Source organism: Chelonoidis abingdonii, chromosome 3, assembly GCF_003597395.2.
Source record: "Chelonoidis abingdonii isolate Lonesome George chromosome 3, CheloAbing_2.0, whole genome shotgun sequence".
Classification (NCBI taxonomy): domain Eukaryota; kingdom Metazoa; phylum Chordata; order Testudines; family Testudinidae; genus Chelonoidis; species Chelonoidis abingdonii.
The window spans coordinates 88,647,511-88,666,390 of NC_133771.1; the positions used below are offsets into that span (position 1 = coordinate 88,647,511).

Sequence of the window (18,880 nt, forward strand, 5' to 3'; positions counted from 1 at the left end):
TGCCCTTCTTACATGGCATAATGACTCATAGGGGCAGCCATTACCCATATTCTGGATAAGACCTCCACAGGAAGACACAATGAGCAGGGAGGCTTCTTCTGTGGCCCATTATGAGAGTGTTAAGTGTTTTTTAATGTGCCATCAGCTTTTCCATTGACATCTTACATGACATACTTCATATAAGATTTGTTGCAATTGTCTAATAGTGGCAATATTAATTATATAAATGGTCATGCTTCAATTGTACAGCATCACGATGGTACAGTACCTAGCACAATGGAGTTCTCCCATTTTCCTTCCCAGGGTTCCTCAGTTATGCCTTTTCAGTGACTTTGATATGCTCTCTTGTCACCTCAAACATAGGTATTTACCCAGGTATACCATTTGGGAAGATATTTATTATTGTATATATCTCTAATCTATTCAGGATTATATTAATTGCTTTGGATTACAAATTTTGGTGTCTGTCTGGTCTTGTCCCATTTTTACAAGTTTAAAACTTTGTAGGTTCCAAACCCATCTCCGTATCTGGAGCCCAATCCTACACTCAGTTATACCAGTTTTGGAAAATCAGGTTCTTATTTCCAAATAGGGGTTGTCTACACAAGAAAATTAACTGGCATAATAACATCACTATAACTCCCCATGTGGACACTCTTTGGAAGTGACGTAAACTAATCTGGAAAGAGACATTCTTATTTTGAAATAAATATGTCCACAACAGGAGTTATGGTACAACTAAAGTGGCATAATTATGCTGGTAAATTTTCCCATGCGGACAAACCTTAATTATCCACCCTACAAGGGCTCTATGTTCTTTTGTTCTAGATTAGCAGCAGTGTTTTTTATGTGTTAATTGTCCTCACTCCAGGTGTTAACCTGAATGGAACCTGCTTTCCACCTTTCACTTATACATAGAGTTCACATACTTTTATGATTGTCTTCACACTATTTCTACTCTGGACCAAATATAAGTTGATAGATTAATTCTGATCTACAACAGTCATCAGTATTGGTAATGATTGGTGTTCTCGGTACAGATCAGGCTGGAATATGGAGAATTAATTGTATTCCTGTCCCTTGAGGTGTAGTCTGTCCAGAATAGGTTTGAGGCCTATCTCCTGGTATTGTGGGAACCTTACTGCTTTTTCTGTTTTGAGAACATAATACTTCAGTTTTTAATACTGTCAGTCTGGTACCTTTTTATGTGAACTCTGAACCTCAGTTCAACAAAATCTAGATGTTAGAGTGGTGCAACAGGTAAGAAAAAGAAAATAGTAATGTTGTGATTAGTACTAGGCATATATAGGGATTGCTTGGATTATTGCATAATCAGATACACATTTATATATCTATCATTCTGAACATTGGCGTTGACTCTGGATGCTCTGGGGCTGGAGCACCCACGGGGAAAAAAGTAGTGGGTGCTCAGCACCCACTGGCAGCCCCACCAATCAGTTTCTCCCGCCCCCAGTGCCTCCTGCCTGCCGATGGGCCCTGCCAATCAGCTTCTCTTCCTCCCCCCAGTGCCTCCCACCTGCTGCGATTAGCTGTTCAGCAGCATCCAGGAGGAGCGGAGCAGGAAGAGGTGGAGGGAGGGGAAGGGTGCACTTGGGGTAGGGGGCAGAGCAGGAAGAGGCAGGGCTGGGTGGGGCCTTGGGTGAATAAGTGGGGTGGGGCTAGGGTAGAGCAGGGGTCGAATACCCCTGGGATCTCAAAGTCTGTGCCTCTGGTTCTGAATATTTCAGACCCTTATATTCTAGAACAGCGTTTGAGACCTAATCATGTGAGGTGAGTTCATTGCTGTCTTGGAGCAGAAAATCACAAGTTAAAGAGGAGGCATGGAGCAGAGAGTAAACTATGGTGTAGATTGTGGGGATAAGTATTCTCAGGCAGTGAGCTAAGAAAGTTACCTTGGAAGAAAGTCAAGCAATGAAGTTTTGAATGCTGGATTGATCTCCGGGGGAAAAATTGCAAAAAAAATTTTTGTAGGTTGATTGTATTACTGGTGCAAGTAACATCCAATTTTACTTAACATACTAAATTTATCCAGCTTTCAATTTCTGCCACTGTTAAGGTACATGTTGAAATATTAACTCTAGAGGACTGGAGAAGGGCAAGCATAGTGACTGCCTTTAAAAGAGGAACAAAGTGGACCTGGGGAATTATAGGCCAGTCAGCCTAATTTTGATACCTGGAAAGATACTGGAACAATTACTAAACAATCAATTTGTAAGCACCTAGAAAATAATACAATAGATAATGGCCAACATGGATTTGTCAAGAATAAATCATGCAAATATCTTTGACAGGTTTATTGGCCTAGTGCAGAGGTCCACAAAGTGTGGGGATTCCCCTCCTCAGGAGTGTGGAGGAATGTCTGGGGGGCATGGCAGGGCATGGGCCAGTCCCCACGGGGGGTGGGAGCACTGCCGAGCCTCTCCCCACCCCTAGCTCTGCTCTGGTCCCGACCCCAGCTGCGTCCCCAGCTCCGGACCCTGTCATCAACCTCAGCATGACTCCGCTCCCAGCCCGGGGGCAAAGCTGAGAACAGAGCCTCACCTTGCCACAGGCCTGGTTGCTGGCTCCGCTCTTGCCCACAGCCTTGCCCCTGGCTGTGGCCCCATTCCCAGACCCACACCCAGACCCAGACCCTTACCCTGGTGTGTGTTTTCTCTTCCCTGCCCCTCCCTCCCCCCAGTCATGGCCTCGCTCCTGGCCCGAGCTTGGAGGGGGAGAGTGGGGAGGAAGAGGCCCCAGACAAGGGTAAACGGGGATGTGACCCTCAAAAATTTGGAGACTGCTGGCCTAGTGGTTAGGGAGAAGCAGTAATATGTTTTATCTTGATTTTCATAAGGCTTGTGACACAGTCCCACATTACATTAGGGAAATGTAGTCTAGATGAAATTGCTATAAGGTACTCACCGTAACTAGTTGAAAGACAGGACTCAAAGAGTAATTGTCAGTGGTTTGCTGTCAGACTGCGAGGGCATATCTAGTGTGGCCCTGCAGGGGTCTGTTCTGGGTCTGGTACAATTAAATATTTTCATTAATGACTTGGATATTGAGGTGAAGAGTATGCTTCTAAAATTTGCAGATGACATGGCTTGGAGGGATTGCAAGCACTTTGGAGGCTGGATTAGAATTTGAAACAATCCTGACAAATTAGAGAATTGGTCTGAATTCAATACAATGAAATTAAATGAAGTGCAAAGTACTTCACTTGGGAAGGAAAAATGAAATGCACAGCTACAAAATGGAGAGCAACTGCCTAAGCAGTAGTACTGCTGACTAGGATAGGGGGTTATAGCAGATCGCCTGTTGAACATGAGCCAACAACATGATGTGGTTGCCAAAAAGGCTAATATCTTTCTGAGACAGAAGGGTGGGTGAGGTAGTACCTTTTATGGGACCAACTTCTGTTAATGAGAGAGACAAACTTTCAGGTATGTTTGGTCTTGAGAAAAGAAGATTGAAGAGAGCCTTGCCTACAGTCTTCAAATATGTTAAGGACTATTACCAAGGGGATGGTGATCAATTTTTTTTTTCCACGTCAACTAAAGGAAGTACAAGAGGAAATCGGATTAATCTGCAGCGAGGGACATTTAGGTTAGAATGTTAGGGATGTTTAGGTTAGAAAAATGCCTTCTAGTTAGAAATAGTTAAGTATCAGAATAGGTTGCAGGTTGTAAAATCCCCATCACTTAAAGTTTTTTAAGGTGAGGTTAGACAAACACTGCCAGAGATGATCTAGATGTATGCTGGTCTTCCTGGGGGTCGGGGAGAGACTAGATGACCTCTTGACACAAGCACCAACTTTTCCTTTTTACTGGGGTGCTCAACCCCTGCTTCACCATGAGGCCCTGCACCCACTCTGCCCCTTCCCTCAAGGCCTTCCCCTTTCCCCACCTCTTCCTGCCCCCATTCCACCCTCTCCCCGAGGCTCCCGCTCAACCGCCTCTTTGCCCTCTCCCAATCCCCTCCCCAAGTGACCAAACCACTGTTTGGCAGTGGCACACCCTATCAGCTTCTTTGGCGGTGGCACAGTCCCCATCATCTGCTGGGCAGTAGCGGTGACGCCCCCGTCATCAGCTGATGCGCAGGGACAAGGAACAGCTGTGGCCAATGGATTCTGAGCACCCACTATTTTTTTCCAGCCCAGAGCACTGACAGAGTTGTGCCTATGCCTCTTGAGGTCTCTTCCAGCCCTATATGTCCATGATTCTATTTTTACCATATGCTTCCATGTTGTTTCCATTGAAATAAAACTATTACAATCTGTTCTTACATCATATAATTGAAAGCTTGAATCAATCTCTTATCCTTAATGCCAACCCTGTGTTTTCTGCAGCCTGGGTGAGTTCCCTGTCCATGGGAATGATTTTCTTCTGCTCTCCTGTAGTCAGTGTATTCACAGACATATTTGGTTGTCGAATAATAGCCATTGTTGGAGCTGCAGTGGGGTTTGTTGGACTTCTTTTAAGCTCTTTTGTAAGGTAAGAATTCTGCTTTCTTCCTTTGATATTTGTATCTCTGATGGCAGGTACTCTTGCTATATTCACTGTCATAAATGAATATTTTGTGCTCAGTTATGTGTAACCTATGCCGATTCAGTGTGTTGCTTGTCCTCCTCTAGTGGCTATGCTAAACAGAGGTTCATGAGTCTGCTGCTGGCTTTGAACCAGCATAGCTGGACCTATTAGGTCGGGCACTAGAGGCTCATGCTTTAAGATCCAGAGGTCCCAATTTCACTTCACTGCCAATGACCCATAGCCATAGCATTATGTATGATAAACATTAAGATTGTGCAACTCTACTAGCTGGGTGCAAGGAAACTTGTTGTTTTATTCTTTCATAAACTACATTATCAGACACAAATCTTCTTCTTTTACATGGTTAAATTTGTAAATACTGCTAAACAGATTAAAGCAATGTTGTTGAAACATTTTAGTAAATTAAAAAAATCTGAAAACTTTTGTTTTAAGGTTCTGCAGTTAACTTTAACTCGGATCCTGTATCAACTCATCCTCTATCCAGAAACTTTTTCTCTCAACCATCAAGTCTAATCTATAATTTTTCTCTTGACTCCAAAACTTCACCTCATTTGTTAAATATACAGATCCAAGTAACGCCTAATTTCAGCCACAGACCCTCCTTGAGACTACCTGATGTTTGTGGCAAAACATGTGAATATCTTTACCAGTATAGACCTTTTAATACTTACACAGTACTTTTCATGTTAAACATTTTACCAACATTAACATATAGTACAGATGCAATACTGTTCCCCATCATTCCTGTGTGAAAGTGTTAACCAATTCTACTCCATACAGCCTCTGTGGCTCTAGAAAGCTCACTGTATTTACATCATTCATTTTCCCTTTGAATCGAAGACCTTATCTCCCCCCCCCACCCCCGCCCCACACACACATTTTTATCCCTCCTCACATTGCTTGCTGATGCCAGAATGACATGATCACCACAATATGCTGAGGCACATACATAGAATCTATTACTTTTTCGCTCCTATGCAGTGTAGTTGTAGCTGTGTCGGTCCCAGTGTATTAGAGAGACAACATGGGTGAGGACAGTAATATTATTCGTCCAATAAAAGAGATGACCTCACCTACTTTGTCTCCTTTTTCACTTGTTAACAGATACGAAAAGTTTGTAGAGTTGTAATATTTACACCAGTTCTTCATTAAATAAAGGTGAAGGGAATGCACAGGGTCAGTTAAGGTTATTTTTAGAAACTCAGAGGGGTGCTGTCAACTTAAAAAATTATATTTTAAAATACATTTTTATTTTCTATTGAAAACACTTCAGAAATATCAACAATTTGTTTTCAATTGGATTTATTTTTCTAAAATTTTACAACCTGTTTTCATCTGATGAATCACAAGAAATTGAAGAGCATTTGGCACGTGGTATTTGTTATGTAAATTAGCACAAGCATATCTTGTATCATGTTCGTGAACTGGGATGGAACCTGCATATACTCAAGGTCTCCCTAATGTTCACACTTGGTGTCGCTCCCAATACCATATGGTTGCCCAACAAACCAGTCATGAAGCAGTTCTCTTCTGCAGAAGGGGCCTTTGATTCACCCTGAATCTCATTCCCCTGAAGTGATTATAGCTGCACTAGACCTTTTCTCAAATGCAGGTCCATGGACCCCTGGGGTCCCTGAGGGTACTCCAGGAGGTCCATGGGCCCTGCTGATCAACTGCTTCTCCTCCCTCTATCTCCCAGAGGCTACTGAAGCCAAACCGGGAGATTTTAGGTGCTAAAAGTCTGGTGGGGCTAAGGCAAGTTCCCTGCCTACCCTGGCTCCATGCCGCACTTGGAAGTGGCTGGCATGTCCCTGCCCCCCCTGAGGGGGGGAGCCAGGGGGTCTCTGCGCGTTGCCCCTGCCCCGAGTGCTGACTTCTCGGCTCCCATTGGCTGGGAACTGCAGCCAATGTGAGCTGTGGGGATGGTGCCTGCGGGCAGGGGCAGCACACAGAGACCTTCTGGCCCCCCTGCCTAGGAGCCGCTGACAGATGTGCTGGTCACTTTCAGGAGCCGCCCGAGGTAAGCGCCGCCTGGCTAGAGCCCATACTCATTCTCGCACCCCAACCCTTCCCAGCCCTGAGCCTGCACCCCAAACCTCCTCCTGCACCGAAACTCCCTCCCAGAGCCCGCACCCCCTCCTGCAGCCCAACTCCTCTGCCCCAGCTTGGTGAAAGTGAGTGAGGTGGGGGAGAGCGAGCAATGGAGGGAGAGGAGATAGAGTGAATGGGTGCTGAGAAGAGGTATGGTGGGGCTGGAGCTTGGGAGAAGGGATGGAGTGGGGTCCAGGCCTGGGGCTGAGTGGGGTCCCTGAAAACTTTTACATCAAAATGGGGGTCCTCAAGTTGCTAAAGTTTGAGAACTGCTGGTCTAGTATATGCACACTAGGGGATTGAGAAACTGGGAACCAGTTCTTTCTCATACACCACTAGGAAAGGTGGCCCAGGGAACCAGATCACTTCTTTTAATTCCTTCCAGGGAAAAAGGTGTGAGGCTCGTAAATATGGTGACCAGGTGTCCCAATTTTATAGGGACAGTCCCGATTTTTGGGGGGCTTTGTTTCATATAGGTGCCTATACCCAACTCCCTGTCCCGATTTTTCACACTTGTTGTTTGTTCACCCTATTCATAAATAATTCCATTTCTCTTAACTATCCTGACTTTAGTAATACCATGTGCTCTCTGACACTTGCAGGAGGGGCATACTCATATTGGTTATGCTCTTTGTGCTCCTGGGTTGGTGATTATGTATGTTATGGAAATGTTTACTACTTTTAACAAGAAAAAAAAAATATCCCCTTATGTTTAAAGTAAACAACAAAACATACAGTTTCGCAAGTCAGTTAACTAATAAATTAAACTGTCAGTGTGGCTTAAGATTCAAATGTTTAGTTTAACATATTTTATTAGATATTCTGGGGTAGATTTTCAAAGATCTCTCTCACTGAAAGTCAATGGGAATGAGGTGCCTGTGTCTCTGTAAATCTTCCCTCAGTACTGTGTTAATTTGGTATGTATTCCTAATCATAATTCCATTTTAATTAAGCATTTTTGGGCCCAGGAACGTGTTGTTACTTTCCTTTGAAACCAGATACAATTCCTATCTGTATTCCCTTGGTATCCATTGCAACTTAAAGATGGAAGAGGAAGGTGGAAGGAAGTGAATTTCTAAAGATATCAAATTAGCTTATTTGAACTTTAATACTTTTCTTCAGTCGGTAAAATGACTTATGCCTATGATCTAATCAAAAAGTAGATCAAGGCATAGTTTAGATGTAGAGAAGTACAATATGCATTTACTCTAAAAAATAAACTTCATGCAGCCAATAAATGTGGCTATGATTGTGTTACATCTGTTGTTTTTAATATGAAACCTGTCCACTAAGAGGCAAAGATGTAGGAAGTGTGCATGTAGGAGAAATATTTTACTATATGTATGTTGTGTACATTTAACTCTTTCAAAGGAATCTAATGCTGGAGATATGATTTACCATTTACAAAAGTGGTTCTGGTTTGTCATTATCAAATTATACCTGAGTTTCTTTTTAGTTTCTCTTACTTTTCACTGATGGTCATAAAAGCTAATCAGTCTTACTTGTTTACTCTTTTGTCTTATTTTGCTGCTGTTGGTCTTGTTTCATAAAATATGGATCATAAATTGATCTGCAGAGCTTAGAGCAGCAAACTTCTTATGGAGGTAGTACTTTGTGCAAGTATGACCTCCTACACTCTCTCTCCCCCCAGGTATATTATTAGTCAAATAGAATTTTCTGAGAAGTTCTGCAGTTCCGTAGAATATTTACAGAGGTATACTCTGGCAAAAAGGAGGTGACACAGGCAGCTTTATGTCCTATGATGAAAAACAACTCAGTGTTTATGCACTTATATTATTTGGAAAAAAAATTCCTAAGTACTGTTAGAATGAAGCCACTTATTAGTAAAGACTTAAAATATATTTTTAATTGCTAAAATTTTGTTCAGTAATGGAACGCAACTAGGGCTGTGTACAATGGGATTATAGAGCTTTGTAGATGGTTACAGTAGTGGCCACCGCTGCAGAAAAGGAATTCTGGTGTTCCTTTACCTTGACTTCTGAAAGGTTACCTCCTGGATGTAACTTCATGGCCAATTTGCAAAGCCACCTCAACCCCTGTGCAAAAGTTAAAATTTATACGTGTGCAGCTTGATTCTGTGCATTGGGAGGTAGGCTCTTGCTGCTACTGATTCTTGGCCCTATCCAGCATAGTCAACATAATCCAGATCAGCCCTCAAACCCTGGTCAAGAACGGTCTTCAGCGGTTGGGGCATATGGCAGTTAGTACTTTTGTTATACACGATGCAAGACTGCTAATGTGCTGCCTTCAAAGGTGGCTCAAGACTGTTCACTGAACAGACAGTCTAACTATACTACTTTCCATACCCACTAGATGGTTACATAACTACCTATGCTTTATGTATCCACTTCTGATACTTTGAAAAGCTCCCTGGGGCAGATTATAGGCCAAAATGGAGCACATTGTACCGAAAATGGTCCTGACAGCAAACTGTAAGTATCTTCTGTGGGATGGGGGGATCACTATATGGAAACCTGTGACCTGAACGTTGAGGGATGAGAACCAATTTCCTTGGTCCAGTGACAGAATTATTGCTGTGACCGTCAACATTTTGAATTTTTTTGCCTTCAAAAGTGGTGCATATGGCATGGGTGAAGGCATCCATGAGTGTTCATACCAGTTAAATGGTGGTTATAGCCATCTCTCATGAGTGATACCAATCTCCTCAGAGACTTCTGGAAAAGAACCTCTATATGAATGAAGAGGAGAGCATTGCACAGATATTGGGGAGACCGAGGAAAGTTCTTCATCAGAATCCTCCTCTTCCAATCCCTCTATGGTGGTGGAGTGTCATGGACAACTTGACAGACAGTCTTTGGAAGTCTTTTGAGAGGAATTTTGGGTCTTTTTCTTAGATGCACTCAAAGAATACGATGGGGAGATAGTGGAGGCAGTGAACTTACCTGGAGACCAGCGTATGGGGGGGAGGAAGTCCCCTGCCTAGGGTCAGAGGCAGGGCACAGTGAGCTCTCCATCATGAGGAGTTGAAGTTTGATCTCCCTATTTTTTCTGGCTCTAGATTTTAATGCCAGATAGAAGTGGCACTTTGGGGAAATATGAGATTCCCTGAGGCAACAGATGCACTGGGAGTGTTCATCATTCACCAAGATTGCCTCCCAGAACAACAGGCAACATTTGAAACTTGGGGAACTGGGCATGCCCTTCCAGTAAAGAAAGTTTCAGAGTTTATCTATTACCTATATATAAAAAGGTGTTTTGTTTTTTTAAAACTACTACAACTAAAACTACTAAGTACTAACTACTAAATACCACTAGGAACTATAATCAACTATTAAAAGAGCTAAGGAGACACAGAAGTAAAACTCAGCACAGACAACTGCTAAGGCTCTGTCCCAGGCCGAAGCAGTTGAGAAGGAACTGAGGGCTGTAACATAACTACCCACTAGTACTGTTGATTTAATCACAGTTAACTCACGTGATTAACTCAAAAAATTAATCGCAGTTTTAATTGCACTATTAAGCAATAGAATACCAAGTGAAATTTATTAAATATTTTTGGATGTTTTTCTACATTTTCAAATATATTGATTTCAGTTGCAACACGGAATACAAGTGTACAGTGCTCACTCTATATTATCTTTCCACTAGTCAAACATCCTAGTCTGGTTTGGGACCTCAATCTGGTTTTTAAATGCCTTACAAGATCTCAGTCTGAATCAATGGCTACCTGCTCCCACTTGCATTTGTTGATGAAAGCAGCATTTCTGGTAGCTGTCATGTCAGCTTGACGTGTTGAGGAAATATGTGCCTTTATGGCATATCTCCCTTCCACAGCACTTTTCAAAGACAAGGACCCATTACAACCACACCAAAAATACATTCCAAGCTCCATATTAATCAACCCATTCATCTCACAATTTTCCACCCTAAACCTCACCTAGACGAAGAGGAGGCCCAGTTGCACCCATTTGATGTCAGCTCTCTCTCTTGATAGGATTAATCCTTTCAGAAAGACTCCTAAATTATTTATTTCAATTGCAGACAGATCAAAAGGATCTGCTGTGTCTAGACAAAGTTTTTCCAATTGGATTTTCAACTGCTTTAGTTGTAGCTACCAATGTTGTAGTCTCTAAGGACACTCAGACATATGAACTCACTCTACGAGGTCTATTTCCTCGTCTACAGCCCTTCTCATAAATGTTCCCATTACTGAAATATGTAGAGCCGCAATGGAGGCCTCTATACGTACCATTGCTGAGCACTATGCAATAACTCATGACTTGGTTGCCAATGCTGCATTTGGCTCTGAGTTGAGTCAAGTATTGAAAAAAATATGGCAAAGCCACCTCCTCCTTAAAGGGAACTGCTCAGTAGTCACCTAGAATGGAGCACTCTTAGGGACACTACTTGAAGATGAAATGCTTACTCACGTGGTGTAGTAACTGGCTCTTTGAGATGTGTGTCCTTATGGGAGCTTCAGTTAAGGTGACCAAATGTTCTGATTTTATAAGGACAGTCTTGATTTTGAGGTCTTTTTCTTATGTAGGCTCCTATTACCCCCCAACCCCTGTCCTGATTTTCCACATTTGCTGTCTGGTCACCCTAGCTTCACTACCCGTCTTCCTTCTCCTCAGCTTTGGAGTTCTCTGCTATGGAGCCATATGGTAGAGAAGGAACTGAGGGCAGTTGACTTTCACAGTGCTGTATAACAGCACAGAGTATGAGACTGAGTAAGATGCAAGTGCAGGCCAAATGGACACTGCTGTGAGAAATCCCTGCTCAAACATGCGGGGGTACGACAGCACCTAGAATGGAGCAGCCTGAGGGGCACACATCTCAAAGAACCACAGTTACTTCACAGAGTGAGTAACCATTTCTTCTCTTTTCTGTCATCTAGCTCCTCATGTGGTGTTGACCTACTATTTTGCCTCCCTTTTTCATGTTTGTGAGACTGTTACACATAGGAGGGTATACAGTAGGTTCTTACTGCTTAGGGTGACCATATTTCCCAAAGGGAAAATAGGATGCCAACGGGACTGGCCCGAGCTGCTCACCCGAGCCCTCCTCCTCACATGGGGCTGGCGTTGTTGCTCGCCTGTGCCATGCTTGCCCCCCATGCAAGGCTGGCGTTGCTGCTCACTTGAGCCTTGCCTGCTCTCCCTGTGCGAGGCTAATGCTGGTGTCACTGCTCGCTCGAATCCTGCCTGCCCCCCCCCCACCTGAGCCCTGCCGCGCCCCCCCTCCCCGTGTGGGGCTGGTGTTGTAGTTTGCTAGAGCCCTGCATGTGCCAAACCCTGCCACTCTCCCCGTGCCAGGCTGATATTGGCATAGCTGCTCGCTCGAGCCCTGCATGCTGCCTACCTTCCCACCTGCGTGGAACAGGCATCTCCCTCCATCCGTCACCTGTTCCTCTGCAACTCACTTTTTTGACAAATGTGGGCATTTGTCCCATTTACTCTTGTCAACTGAGCAAATGGGACAAATGCCAACTTTTGCCATAAGTCAGGATGGCCAGGACAGGGCTTAAAAAAGGGACCGTCCTGGCCAAAACGGGACAGAGTGGGAGGCACAGGGAAGAGAGACTTTTTGATTCAGGATACCAGGAAAAGCAGTAAGGATAAGAGAAACTGGATAGTAAATAGTAAGACTGGTTCATTTTTATGACCATCAATCAGTACTTAAGAGTTTTTTTTTTTTCTGAATAGTTTAATTAATGCATAACACTGAGCTGTTTTTCATCTTAGGACAGAAAGCTGCCTGTGTTACCTTCTTGCTAGAGTATATCTCTGTGAACATTCCTTGGAAATGCAGAATTTCTGTTTGACTAATAAGGTACTTTAGGTAGGGAAAAGTGTGTGTGTGTGTGTGTGCAGAGAGGGAATACTTGCACAATTTACTACCCATAATAAAAAGTTTGCTGCTCTAGGTTCTGCAGATCAATCTGTGACCCATATTGCATGAAAGGTAACCAACAGCAGCAAAATAAGAAGAAATAGTAAACCAAATCAGACATGTTGGTAAACTAGCCGCCAGTCCAACCGGACTTAGCCTGCCACATCTTCTGTCCCAAACCTGGACTTGCGCAAGTCTGGGCTTACCTGAAATCCCCCAACTCCTACCAGCTTGGAATCCGCTGCCCAATCTAATCAGAATAATAGGGCTGACCCCCCTGCCTCCCACTGGCCAACCTCCCTTGTGGGCACCACCAGACCCAATCCTGGATGCTAAAAGCAGGAAAATAACCCCTCCTCCTATCAGCTCAGCCGGGTCGACACATACCCAAACCAGCTTCGCTTCACTCATAGACAATGGAATCAAAAGACCACAGCTGGCCTGCACCGCCCGGCCAGAATAAGGAAAAACTGTAACACCAAGAACGAGAGAATTCTTCGCTCTTCCCTTAGCGCTCTTCCCCACCCAAATAAGGAAAATACCCACAGCGGCTTCCTGCCCCAGAAAAGAACTGTCCAATGTTTAACAAGAAAACTTATAGAAAAAAAAGAATATAAAAAACATCTGCATAGAACTCCAATAAAGGCTGATAAAGAAAAGATAAAGAAACAGCTGAGAAAAGATAGCCAATAAACCAGCACAACACATTAACATACAGTAACATACACCCAAAACACATAGCTGAATACTTGCGTCCTGGACGTACAATGGTAGAGAAATATGGAAGAATAAAAAGACTGTTTTCCTCATAGCAAAAACCAACAAAAGAACCAAGTAACAAAGTCCCTGCACCCGATTAAAACCAACTATCAGTCCGATGTCCCTGGCAGGTTTCGGTTACCTTTTCACGTAAAAGAAACTAACCCTACCTTACCATACCATTAGACACCCCCCAAATCACCGACATAGAAACTGGCACTGAAGATTCACTAAAATTAAACTAAACAGAGAAACACACAAGCACAAAAATAAAGCAATGCAAAGTAACAGACCAACATTGCAGGAAAATTTGTTTTTTTAAAACTAGTGACGGGAAACTCTCAGGGAAGGCACACATGTTAGACAGCTCCTGAAAGGCGAATTTCGAATCAAAATCTTGGAGAGAGGACGCCCACCGAAGAATTCTTCTTGCCGTGCGGTAGAACACTAAGCGCAGCAGGCATTGTAGCGGAACCCGCCGTCCAAAAGGGAAGCTTGCCAGCGTACAACAATGCAAGCACTTTCACTCACTGACAGTGACTGTCCCCTCCCGATAGTTTCTGCTGAGGAAACACGACAGGAGAAGTTCTGATCACGGTCCTTACCTGCAAACTGCCCTATCCACAGCAAGGCATCGTGTATAGGAAGGTGTGTCAAAGCGGGCCGAAGCACAGGGCAGACGGAGTGCGCCTTAAGTTGGGTAAAGCTTCTGACACGCACAGTCCATTTAACGTATGCGGGGCTTTTGCTCCAACGTCGGCTACTGGGCAGCGAGGCGTAGTTGTGGACAAAGCGCCTGAATACCGCGGCAAGCTAAGAAGATGCCTGTCTTTGACTGGGACAGCACTTGATAACCTCCACCTTGCCGTCGTATGGTCCTCGACCCACCGGATCCAGGTAAGTTCACTCTGTTGGCCTATTGAAACTTGTTGGCCCTAACAGGTAGCCGGGGCCCCTCCCCCCCCCCCCCCCCCTGATAGTCAAAGCTTCCAGTGTTTCAGGTGCGGCCAGAGTAGAAAAAAATGGCCACATCATCGAGGTAACACGGCATATCGCCCAGCCGGCGAGGAGACCACACACCTGAAAGGTGCGGGTGCATCGCAGCCCAAAGAATACACTAAAATTCATATACCCCTGCGGTGACGAACGCGACCTTCCTGGCAAGCAGCATGGGACGCCCAGTACCGTGTTAATCAGAAGATGAAACTGGGCACTCCAACTTTCCAATGCTCATCGTGCTGCATTGGATATGTCGGACGAGTACCGGATTAGCCGACGGAAGCCACAACAAAAGCGAGAGTTCCCCATTCGGTTTGGTACCAAACTACTGGAGATGCCCAGCACTGGTAGATTGAGCGGATTAAGCCAACTGTACATGTTCGGATCTCCTGCGTAATACAGCCGCGTGGGGACAGCCCGCAGGGTGTTAATGGTAGCGATACCGCGAGCGATGTCGAAGGGTAACCGTTCAGCTCGTCGCGAGGGCTGAAGACAATGTGCAAGTGGTGCACACCCTGGTGTGCCGCGCAGACCCAGGGGGTTCGAGGTTCACCTTCTTCCAACGCCGCACGTCTTCTGCATCAAGTCAGACGCATCAAGCCACCCTGCCGTCCCTGCGCCGGATCGTAAACGACAAACTGTAAGTCGCGTAATAAAAGGCTGAGAATTAACATGGACACTGGTCTAGTGAGGAATCGGGAAATCAGGAAGTAACATCCCCAGCGCTCTTGACGGTGAATGGCCCTCCACAGGACCATTCTAGGACGGCGCCTGAAGACAGAACCTGTCTCCCCTTGAAAAGGTCCTCGGTAGGATCGTACCAGCCTTTGCCTCCCGATACCTGTAGTTTTTCTCACAAGGGGCTAGAGAACGGCGGAGGGTTGAGTGCGCACAAAAGCCAATGCTTAGTCCTGGCGAAGGGTAAATCCCTCCATGTGCTCACCAACTTAAGGCCCCTAACCATGCCATAACACAATAAAGGAAAACCTAAACTGGATGTAACACGCCTGTAACAAAGAGCAACGGGCTGCAACCGGTCCCACAGAGATCATTAACGGAATGTTACGGAAGAAGCCCCTCAATGGTCCATTAAAACCTTCTCCAACAGGCCATTGGTTAGTGGATGGGCAACCAAGTGATCACCCCAGAGCACGGTCCCCATCGGTGCCGCTGCCGAAAGTAGATCCTAAAGGAAGCGATTCGAGCCAATCCGACCCTGTGAAACGGTTATGCCGGCAAACGGGCTACCGGTACCCCAGAGCCACTGCGGCCATCGTAGCAAAGTCCACGAAATACTACGTAGCTTCCTCCCCTTGTCTATCGACAAAGGAACCCAGAACCACAGCACCGGGAAATGGGACTGTCAATAGGGGTGGCGGAGAGCCTTGGCCCATCTTGAGGCTTCGACTCTGCACAGCTCACCAAGACGACCTACCTGGCAACTCTTGCCCATTCCACCGCCATAGAAAGACTCCCACCTTCCCGTGCTTGCACCCCAAGCAATGACCACGGGAGGAATCATGGGTAAGCTCAAAAGCTCCACCTGATTAGTTGAACCACACCGCTGCTGCCTGTTCCTGGCGCCGCAACAGAAAGAATTCCCTGAAAAAGCCTTGTCGAACAAACCGGATCGGGCAGAAGAGCAAGCGGTGGTTCTCCGTCAAGCCTGCCGCCGCAACGGTCGAAGGTTACATTGCCCTGCCATCGGAACGTTCCTTGAATGGACTCAGTCTCCTCAGCACGGTACTGGGCTTGATCGCCTGGAAGGATGTAATGATGGTTGCACGTCGGTGCACCGGGTATCAGGGCCTGTCTGAGCTCTTGAATGTGAGCGTTTGGCTCTGCATTCAGCCGGTCCTCGGCACGTGGAATGGCCGTGATGTGCGCTGTCAGTTCCGGTCTGGGACGGAGGTTTGGCTGGGTCAGACTGTACCATGGACGGTCCACACCTCAGCGGCTCTGGGTAACCACAGACAGGTTCCTGTGGACGCTGAAATAAGATGGGCTGAAAGTGTCTTTGCTCGGAACACTTCCCGGACGCAACCTTGATGGGCCAAGCGCCCAACAGGATGGGAAAAGGTCATAGACTGCAAAAGTCCACAATTCCTGACCACCTGTACGGACAGGCATTCAGCGTAGCAATCCACAGTGTGAAAGAGGGACAATGGCACACTGCCGGGTATATGGGACGACGAAGAGTGGTGGATAGCGGACACGGCCCGGTTTCCACGCGATAAACTTCTCCGCCCACCAGCTTTTCCTGCTCCAAGGGATAGAGGATCGGCCGGGCTAGGTCCCGGGGGCAATGAACTTGCACCGGGGGTTATCGAGCTGCATGGCCGTGGGCGGGCTACATGTCTCCGTTAATACGGATAGCAAGGTTCCAGATAAAACTTACTGATGACGGAGTCACTGAGACGGTGAGGTGGAAGGATGGGTGCGGCTTCTTGGGTAGGGGTGGGGTGCCCCTGGTTGCTAGGGTTGCGGGTGTCGTGGTTTCAAACTCCCCTTAATAGATTTGCGCTCCCAACGGCCATGCCATTGCTCAAGCTCCCCCGCGTAGAGTTGGGTCACTACGGAACCGTGTTATTCTCAACACCAGACCAAGAACGCTCCACATAGAGTGCGCAATTGCAAGGTTGAACTGGCCGAATTATCAGGGGCCCGCAATCTCCAACTAGTAGGCGGGCGGGAAGACCCCGTCCACTGTGGTTCTGAACAGCCGACGCGTGAGCCGTCTGGACCCGGCCCGATCGGCTGGTGAAACAGTTAATCCATAGTTCCGGCATTAGCCGCACAGTCGCCCAGGGTCCACTGAGTGGAACTCAGCGAACATACTGGCAGGGATTGTACCAATACAACTTTCGAGAATTTCTAAAAGGCCCGGGTCCACTGCCTGTCGGGAATCGGTCGGTGAACACAGACGCAGGGCGGAGGTGATTGTGGCCGCTGCCCGTCAATCCAAACCTGCGTGAGCTCTGTAGCATCCGTCTCGTGAATTGGCCCTCTTGCGGGTTTTTTTCGGACCCTTGGCTTCCTGTCTCTTCGGTGAGATCGCCTCCGGCATTTGTCCTAAAGTAGTTCCAGCGGTTTCCAGTTTTCGTTTTCTGGGCTGTAGCGGGCGTTTCCTGTTGCTCACTTTGAACTCATGGTTGTTCTGTGGAGGTCCCCGGTCTGTTAATGTGCTTTCGCCGTCTGAATGTCCAGCCGGATGGCAATTGAACCCAACCAAAACACTATCGGCTTCGTGCGGGTACTAGTTTCATGTTAAAAAAGGATGTAAGGGGCTCTGAAGAACTGAAAAAAAAATGTTGCAAGCTGCAGCGAGAAAAAAAATTTCAGCGCTACACAAGCAAAAAAAACTGAAGCCAGAAAAACAAATCAACCCTCAGCCCTGTAAAGCCCTGGTCTTCCTAAAAGAGATGCTACGACAGCGCAGGAAAAGAAAAAAAAATTGCTGCTCGTAAAACAATCTCTTCCTCCGGGACTGGTAGCTAGCAACCTGAAAAGAAAGGCTAGTCCAAACAATGACTTAATCTAAGACCAGTAAAAGCATGCTGAAACGCAGGAAAGAAAATTTACTTAGCCCTAAAACCGCATTCTTCTCGCAATGCTACGGAAAAAAAAAAGAGCTAGGCTTATGGATTTAACTGCCCATCCTGCACACCATGTGAATCTAGCGTCGCATCCCAACCACTTAGTGCCACCACGGTCGCCCAACCTGACTTGCGTCAAAGTTGGGCTTACCTAACCCCCCAAGCTCACACACTGATTACGCGTCACCAGACAGAATGAAACATGGGCCGACCCCTGCCCTCGGGCCCAACCTCCCTGGGACACCCAGAACCAATCCTGACCAAAAGCAGGGCAATACCCTTCCCCTCCGACAGGCTGCCTCGCGCTAACCGTGACCAAGAAACCACTTTCGCTCCCAGGACAATGGAAGACAAAATACACGGGCTTGCACGCCTGCCCAGTAATAGGAAAAACGTAACCACAGAGAACAAGAGAATCTTCGCCTCCCGAATCTCCTTCCCGACCAAAGGAAAATACCCCACACCTGCTTCCCCTCCCTAGAAAAGAATCACAAGGTTAACAAGAAAACGTATAGAAAAAAAAAAAAAAAACAACATCATTAAGAACCAATACAGGCTCTTGCTATAAGGAAAAATAAGCAACAGTCCGTATCTAAAAGAAGCCCAAGTTAAACCACACAACCAATAAAATACAGGAATAACACCCAAAGACCATATAGTGAATTTGCTCTGGACTACGAAGTGAGAAGAAGAGAGAGAGAATAGAAGAAAACCTGTTCCTCATAGCGAAGAAAACAACAAGACAACAATTCCCGCCCCTGACTTAACACATGCCTTAGGCCTGTCAGGTTTCGGTTACCCTTTCAGTACAGAAGAAACTAACCCTACCTTACGATATCCAGTAACAACATAGAATGTGTTTTGAACTGTCAGGCAGAAATCGAGCAAAATATAAGAGAAACTAAAAGCACCAAAGGAGTCGAGAATGACAAACCAGAACACTTAGAAATGAAATTCATATCTGAGCATTAAATGCCCTGAAAGATAACAAAGACACCAACAACAATA

At 45.8% G+C, this 18,880-nt stretch overlaps 1 protein-coding gene across 2 annotated transcripts in view; it reads left to right on the top strand.

Annotated features, from left to right (window-relative positions):
- Positions 1 to 18,880, top strand: part of SLC16A10 (solute carrier family 16 member 10) — a 183,231-nt gene that overhangs the window by 97,568 nt on the left and 66,783 nt on the right. For both annotated transcript variants that reach the window (XM_032762482.2, XM_032762476.2), the window contains exon 2: positions 4,352 to 4,496. In XM_032762482.2, coding sequence (XP_032618373.1) covers positions 4,352 to 4,496 — 145 coding nt within the window. The remainder of the gene's footprint in view (positions 1 to 4,351; positions 4,497 to 18,880) is intronic.